We start from the raw sequence: 8,821 nt of genomic DNA on the forward strand, positions 1-8,821 counted from the left end.
CCCTTTCCTGTACAAAGATTCTATTTTGTGAGTGTTGTAGCTAGGAGCAGAAGCCTCCGTTTTGCTTCTCTAATCTAGGTTGTCTTTTATGGCCCACTCTAGCTTCACGGCTTTCTATGGGAGTTGCAGAGGCTCCAGGAGAAAGTGAGCACAGCTAACTTCTCTCTCTTCACAGTCTCCTCACCAGCTGACAGGTGATGCTCCTGAGGACATTCTCTAGTGATCCTTCAGTGGCAAATCAGCATCTCAATCTGTTTCCTTGGAAAACAGTTTATAATAGTCATCTACAGTTTGTAACCCAAATTATTGGCGAAGTCAGACATGATGTTTGCAGAAATCCTAAAATTTGCTTTTGTTTATGTTAGGGGGATGTTTTTAAAAATTGTTTTTCTCGTAAATTCCCAGAATTTATGGATGACCATACAAAGATGGATTGAGAAAGACATGAAACAAAAACAGGTGACTGTCTTTTGGTTTTGCAGTAACGATTGCTTCTAAGTAGCATGAGAGATGTTCGATTCAGGGGTACACAAAGACACAATTTTGGACTCAGAAGGTTGTGCTTTCTTTGCCAGCATCTAGGTATTTGTCTTTTTTTTTTCTCTAGTACTTTTTCCTTCACTCCGTACTGAAATTATGATTAAATGATTCATCCCCACATTTTGTCTTTAACCATCATTAATCTCCTTCCATGGCCTCAGCTTCTCAACAATATTGCTGCTGCCCCAGTCCACACAGATATGGAGGTGTAGCTCTAGCCAGAGGATGAATTTTTTTTTAATTTACTTATTTATTTATTTATAAAAATTTCCACTTCCTCCCCTCCTCCCAATACCCTCCCATCCCCCCCACTCCCTCTCCAGTCCTAAGAGCAGTAAGGGTTTCTTGCCCTGTGGGAAGTTCAAGTTCCTCCTCCCTCCCTCCAGGTCTAGGAAGGTGAGCATCCAATCAGACTAGGATCTCAAAAAGCCAGTACATGCAGACAAAACAAGACCCAGTGCCATTGTCCATGGCTTCTCAGTCAGCCCCCATGTCAGCCACATTCAGAGAATCCGATTTGATCACAAGCTCGTTCAGTCCCAGTCCAGCTGGCCTTGGTCAGCTCTCATTCAATCAGTCCCCTTGTATCAGAGGGTGAATGCACCCCTCGTGGTCCTGACTTCGTTTTTCATGTTCTCCCTCCTTCTACTCCTCATTTGGACCTTGAGGGCTCAGTCCAGTGCTCCAATGTGGGTCTCTGTCTCTATCTCCATCCATCGTCGGATGAAGGTTCCCTCTGATCCTGCCTTCGTTGCTCACGTTCTCCTTCCTTCTGCTTCTCATTTGGACCTAGGGAGTTAAGTCCACTGTTCCAATGTGTGTCTCTGTCTCTATCTCCATCCATCGCCAAATGAAGGTTATATGGTGATATGCAAAATATTCATCAGTATGGTTATGGGCCAAGGCCAGTTCAGGCACCCTCTCCTCTGCTGCCCAACATCTTACACCTGTCAGAATAGCTAAACTCAAAAACACTAATGATAGCCTATGCTGGAGAGGATGTGGAGTGAGGGGAACACTCATCCATTGTTGGTGGGAATGCAAACTTGTACAGCCACTGTGGAAATCTGTGTGGCGGTTTCTAAGGAAACTGGGAGTCAACCTCCCTCAGGACTCAGCAATTCCACTCTTGGGAATATACCCAAGAGATGCCCTATCATACTACAAAAGCATTTGTTCAACTATGTTCATAGCTGCACTATTTGTAATAGCCAGGACCTGGAAACAACCTAGGTGCCCCTCAAGAGAAGAATGGTTAAAGAAGGTGTGGAACATATACACATTAGAGTTTTACTCAGTGGTAAAAAACAAAGACATGTTGAATTTTGCATGCAAATGGACGGAAATAGAAAACGCTTTACTGAGTGAGGTAACTCAGACCCAAAATGAGGAATATGGTATGTAGTCACACATAAGTGGATTCTAGCCATAGTTAAAGGTCTTTGAGCCTATAATTCGTGATCCTAGAGAAGCTAAATAAGAAGGTGAACCCAAAGAAAATCATATAGTTATCCTCCTGGATATTGGAAGTAGACAAGATTGCCAGGCAAACTTGGGTGCACGGGGGTGGGGGGGTGGAAGTAAGGGGAGATGGTTAGAGAGAAGGGAGAGGGGGAGGATTGGGGATGGCTTGGGGGAATGGGATGGGGGAGGGAGGAAGGATGGATATGGGAGCAGGGAGGTACATATCTCAACCAAGGGAGCCATTTTAGGGTTTGCAAAAGACTTGATTCTGGAGGGGTTCCCAGGCCAAGGAGAGGTCCCCAGAGGATGAATTTTAAGTCTGTACTCTTGAGTCACTCTGCTTCCAGCTACTGCATCCTTTCTGATTTCAATTCACTACTGCATCTGGATACCCAGTCAGGCCATTACCTTCTTTCAAACTGAACAGTAGTGATGAGAAAACATACTGAAGAGTTCCAAAGTTTAAACAAACTAAACAGTTACAGCTATGTGTAAGACTGCATTGTGAGAGAAACGATTTTAATAGTTTGGTTGAATTCGTGTTGCTAATCCTTTTCGTTACACTATCTGTTTTTGTAGAGATGTAATATATAAAGAAAATTGTCAGAGAACCTTAAGAAGGTTATTCAGGGTTAAAGATCCATAAACTTTCTCTATTTAGAAGAACAAAACTGTTTGTTATCTTTGGAGAAATAAAACTATCTCCAGATTTTGTTTTCTTCCCTGTGGTTATAATGCAAAAGGAAATCAAACATAGGAAGCTATTTTTGTTAGCAAGAGTGATAGTAGACACTGGGAATAATCTCAAGAGGAGGAATCATCTATTTTATATTCACATGAATCAGCATGAATTTTAATGGATGAGAGAGTTACATAGAAAATCAACTGTGTTGACCAGCTCTGTGCCTAGGACTTAGGTAGTGAAGAGACCACATCATCATGTCATCCCTGCCGTGGAGCAGACAAGGTCCTGCAGTGGTGAGTGACAGCTCTACCTCTTCCTTTATTATCTGTAACCATACCTTGTTGATCTTTCTAGCCTCCCTATATGATTTGCATGTTATGCCATGCTTATATCCCCGGTGTAAGCTTCTCTAGATTCAAGTCTTTCATATCCATCTGCATTGTTGTCATGTTCACTACATAATTTACACTCAAGCACATGATATTCTGAAAATGTTCCTTTCTCACAGATCTATCCCACACAAAACTTTTACTCTTTCAGTGAGCAGTGACAGCATCTTCAGCAAATGGTACTAGAAAAATCAGATGTCCACGTGGAGAATTAAATTAGACCCATATTTATCACCCTGTATAAAAAATCAGCTCTAAATGGTTAAAAGACCTCAATTTGAAATCTCAAAGTACAAGAAGAAATCATAGGTAGAATCCTGTAAGATATGGGTGCAGGAATAGACTTTTTCAACTGGATTCCATTTTCTCAGGAATTAAAAGCAACCGTTTATAAATTAGATATCATAAAACTAAGAAGCTGGGGATGGAGAGATGACTCAGCAGTTAAAAGCCCTGGTTGCTCTTTCAGAGGACCAAGGTTCAATTTCCAGCACCCACTTGGGAGCTGACAATCATCTGTAACTCTAGTTTTAGGGAACCCAATCTCCTATCCTGGCCCTATACACTGCATGCATATAGTTCCTATACATACATGCTGGCAAAATACTCACATAAAATAAAAATAGATCTAACACGTAACCCAGCTATACCACTTCTTGATGTATAATCAAAGGACTGGACATCTTAGTCCAAGTTACTTACAACAGTATTAATTTCTGCTTGATTCATAATAGGTATGGAATGGGAAAATCTAAGTGTCCATCATCTGATGAGTGAATAATGGAAATATGGTGTATATATACACAATAGAACTCTATTCAGTTGTAAAGAAAAATGAAGTCATGAAAATTACTGCTAAATGGATGGAACTGGGAAATACCATACTGAATAAAGTAACCTAGACAAGAAAGACAAACACCACATGTTCGCTCTTATTTGTGGATTCTAGCTCAGAATCTCTTGTTTTGAGTATGTAACTTGGAATCGCCATAGAAACAAGGAAAGTAGAAAAGACCTTTGGGGGATGGGAAAATGGGCTTTAGAGATGAAGATAGCAAGATATAGAGAAAGGGAAAACTGAAGTGGGAGACTTAACTGAGGGAGGGAAGGAGGGAAGAAAGGAAGGGTGAGAGAGGGAGGGAATGTGTCATAGAGGGAGAGGGAGGGAAATATATAAATAATACTAAGTACATTTTTAAAAGCCATAGGAAAGCATACGATTTTATAAAGTCACTTTAAAACAATACATATGTACACACACATACACACATGCACACACATGTCTGTGTGTGTGGCTTTAATGGAATTACCTGCATGGTGGGACAATGCTCCCTTCAGAGCCATAGACTATTTAACAAGAAAGTATGCTTCCTGTCAGCTTGTAAGAATGTACCTAGAGCTAGTTCCCAAAGGTAACTCACAGTGAGATTCTCCCTTAGACCCTGAAATCCTGGCTGCTCTCTGAGAGTTAAAATGGTAAAGCTTCCAGAATAAAACCCACTCATTCAGTGAAGTCAATCCCCTGTGCACTGAAATATGGCAGTGCAATGAATATAAACATTACAAACAGAGAATGAACTGGATGTCCCCCCAGAGAAGCAGAAATGAAGTGCGATGTGATTCAGTCAGCCACCTTCCAATGAACTGTTTTTTCTCTCAACACAGTAAGGGCTGCGGTAGCAGTCGGGGATGCTCACGGTGGGACATCCGACAGTGACAACAATTAGAGCACAATCTGGGATGACTTACACAGTTTCATCTCTGGGTGCACAAAACATGCCCAGACCATAAACTACTAACACCCCAAACCCATGAAATTAGAGGACCCTGTCTAGGCTACTGATGACCCAACCAGGGAAACTGAGGTCATGCTATTGTGTTTTGCCTCTGGACAGTACACAGAGGCAAATTCTCCACAGTCAATTCCTTATTCTTACATATCCTCTAAAAATTGTGGACTCTTAGCCCAAACCAGTGTCATATGTGGTCACTGCTTCCAGTGAACTATTTAAGTAGAGATGAAATAAAAATAACTGTTTCCGCCTTTGGAGAAATTTTGAGTTGATGAATCTTAGTGTCAGGCAGCTGAGAGCGAGAACTTTTCTCAAATATGCCAAGGGCATTTGAATGAAGATCATCAGAAGAATTCTGCCTCACTACATCCTTACATGCTTCTCACACACTTCTTTCACAAATCCATTCACCAATGATTGAAGATTTCTTTGTGAGTGCTGCCATGCTCGAGTGGGAGTCTCATATAACTTTTTTCCTCCTTCTCTCCCTCCTTTATTCCATTCTCATTCTTTTTCTCTTTCTATTCCTCTTTCTTCCTTCTTTTTCCTTTGTTTATTTCCTCTAGATTTTGGGTGAGGACCTCACTGTGTAATCACAGTTTGGTCTACAAGAGCTAGTTCCAGTACAGGCACAAAAGCAACAGAGAAACCATATCTTGAAAAATTAAAACAAAACAAACAAAAAAAACCAAAAAAAAACTAAGGCTCACATGAGACTTGTCTGTAGTAGCAAGAAGAACATTTTCATAGGATGAAGACATCATTTACATAATTTCAAGGAAGTAATTTATACGTCATCTTTATTAGTGCCCAGATTCCGGGAGGATTTTAAAGAAAAAGAAAATACATTAATTTCTATCATGGCAACATCCTAATTTGCAGCTTTGTTCACACATATTAAATATGTTTATGAATATTTTGGTTAGTATATTTCTACATTATACAGCATCATCTCTTTGAAAATGTAATCAATATAGGATAGGATTATTTCTTCATCAGTCATATGTAATCAGTTAAGAAACATGTTTAAAAAAATCTTTTCAGCAGTACTAGGGGGTTGAATCTATGTCCTCAGATATACTGGATAATGACTCTACCGTTGAGCTATAAGCTCATGACAATTATTCAACATATTAAAATAATATTGTGGGTGAGTAATTGGTGAATTTATTAAGACACTGAAATATATATGAGATTACTCTGACCTTCTACCCATAATTCAAAATCTCTCATTTTTATATCTCTATTACACATCGTACATACAATTATAATTATGCAAAATCCTATTATAGTGTTCTTGTATGTCACAGATATTTATTTATTCATTCATATGGAAATATGTGCAGCCTAAATAAGCAGTCACTCAAACTTGGTCCACCAAATCTGACAAAACAATTTTCACACTTTACTGCTTTAGAGGCTAGGAAGAATATAAAAAGTGGTGCTCAATTGGTTTTATGAAATACATATTTGTGTATATATTCATATATTTATATGTACATATATATCTTGAACTTTGTAAATACTAACTTAAAAATATTTTTTAAATGCAGAGATAATTACAAGTCATTGAGAAAATATTACTTCAAAATTCACTGGACTGACAATTCTATATCCTTGTTGCATTACTTATGTTCATGTTTATGTCACAGCAGGACAGTGAGGTCATTTCTTAGCTCAGCTAGAAAAGAACAGGTAGCTGCATGATTTTAAGTTCATACTAATCTGCAGTAAATGTTTACCACTGTTTTTGAAAATGGAGTTCTGGATAAATGAATCATGGACATGAAACATTTTACCAGGCAAATCAGGATACAGGATGGTAGTTCCCAACCCATGCGTCCAGACACCTTGGGCGTTGAATGACTCTTTTATAGGGGTCACCTAAGATCATCAGAAAATATCGATATTTTCATTATGATTCATAACAGTAGCAAAATTGTAGTTATGAAGTAGCAACAAAAATAGTTTAACGGGCGGTGGTCACCATAACATGAGGGACTCTATCAATGGGTTGATATATTATATATCACTGGTACAGAGCATAATGGTAGGTTCCTAATGAAAATTAGGTTTTCCAGAACTTTGGTTTGTGTTATTATGCAGTTTTCTCAATAAATTTGAAGATTTATGTAGATGAGCATGCCCTTTCCAAGCTTTATTTGAGGACAGAAGTCAAGAGAGCATTAAAGGGATTTCTAATCAGTAATTTTTTCACAGCCATTTTTACTTCTTTGTTCCGTAAACTATAGATAATAGGATTCAGCATCGGTGTTAATCCAGCATATATCAAAGCCATAAATTTATCTATTTCCTGTGAGTTTACAGCTGAGGGCTTCAAGTACATGGAGAGAGCTGTCCCGTAGAACAGAACCACCACAGTCAAATGGGCTGCACATGTGGAAAAGGCTTTGCTTCGGCCATCCACTGAGCTGATCCTCAAAATGTTGGAGAGGATGAACGCATAGGAGACGCAAATAAGCAGCATCGGCAATGGGAGAAGAAGGATGCTGATCACCAACATGATTAGCTGTACCACGGATGTGTCTACACAAGCCATTTTCAAGAGGGCCAGAATTTCACAGGTAAAGTGATTGATGATGCTATTGCCACAGAGAGACAGCTGAAGTACAGGTCCAGTTTCCACCAAGGCGGTTAGGCATCCTGTCAGCCAGGAACTGCTTGCAATCTGCACACAGACTCTCCTGTTCATAATGATAGGATATCTTAGGGGATTGCAGATTGCCACATACCTGTCATAGGCCATCATGGAGAGGAGCACACATTCAGTGGAGCCCATGGCAAGAGAGAAATACATCTGAGAAGCACATCCTGAGAATGAGATGGTGTTTTTCCCCGAAATAAAGTTTGCCAGCATTGGAATGAGAGCAGAAGAGGTATACCAGATGTCCAGAAAGGAGAGGTTACTGAGGAAAAAGTACTCCTATGTAGGAGTGTGTAGGTGAGAATCTAGGATGGTGATGGAGATCAGAATAGTATTTCCCAGCAAGGTGGCCAGGTACATCAGCAGACACAGGATAAATATGATGACTTCAACTTTGGGGTAACGGGAAAATCCCAGGAAGAAAAATACTGTGACAGAGGTCGAATTTGCCTGGACCATTTTATGATAGTATGTTTATATAAACATGTACTAATGGATTACATCATATATATAAAGCAAAAAGTCTTCCTTCACATTTTCACAAAGTTTGCTTTTATATGAACTTTTGCTTCGTATTTAAGTGCTTCTCTAAATGAGAATATTATTGTAGCAGTAGATGTTCAAACAATCTGTCATTAATATAATTTAACTATGAAGTCAACAAATAAATGGTGAACTTGATGCTTTTGCAGCCAGCTTTTCTCCTGTCAAGGTGGAATGGAATAAGAATTTGTTAAGTAAACATCATGAAAGAAAAACAAAGTAAATAATATTTTTCTTATCCCCACCCCAAACTACATTTGTAGTTGGTCTACAAATACATATTTACCTTTAAGTTACTGAGATTGATTTTCTTCTCTTAGCTTGGAGATATTCTTATTATAGGAAAATCTTTATTTCTCAAGTTAACGGTTTCTTCTGTCACTCCTAGTGATATACTCACAATGGTTTGAAGAACCAATAGGTAAAACAATGTACATATCTATGCAGATGTAAAAGAAATTAATTGAAGACTTTGAATATTGGAAAACAAGCCAGAGTTCCCTTTCCAAATGTAAGAAAGTGAGGGAGGATATTCTCATACTGGAGAACACCTAATGTCTGCATCTTTCAAATGTTTGCAGTTGTCCTTGTGGCTGAGCTACAGAAACATTCTCCAAAGGACCAGCCTCTGGATCTGGAAGGCAATTTAGTATATTTGTTGCTTTTAAATATTTTCCAAATACTGCAGCAAATTAAAGTTGCAAATCTGTCAGTACAATATTACAAGTGCTGAAACCCCAGA

The 8,821-nt window shown here is 39.0% G+C and overlaps 1 protein-coding gene across 1 annotated transcript; it reads right to left on the reverse strand.

The window, feature by feature from the left end:
• Positions 1–7,029: 7,029 nt before the first annotated feature.
• Positions 7,030–7,995, reverse strand: Or13f1 (olfactory receptor family 13 subfamily F member 1). The gene is given in 1 exon segment (XM_048420662.3): positions 7,030–7,995. A coding segment is annotated over 1 exon segment (966 nt).
• Between the last annotated feature and the right edge of the window lie 826 nt (positions 7,996–8,821).

Source organism: Myodes glareolus, chromosome 16 (genome assembly GCF_982192425.1).
Source record: "Myodes glareolus chromosome 16, mMyoGla1.1, whole genome shotgun sequence".
NCBI lineage: Eukaryota > Metazoa > Chordata > Mammalia > Rodentia > Cricetidae > Myodes > Myodes glareolus.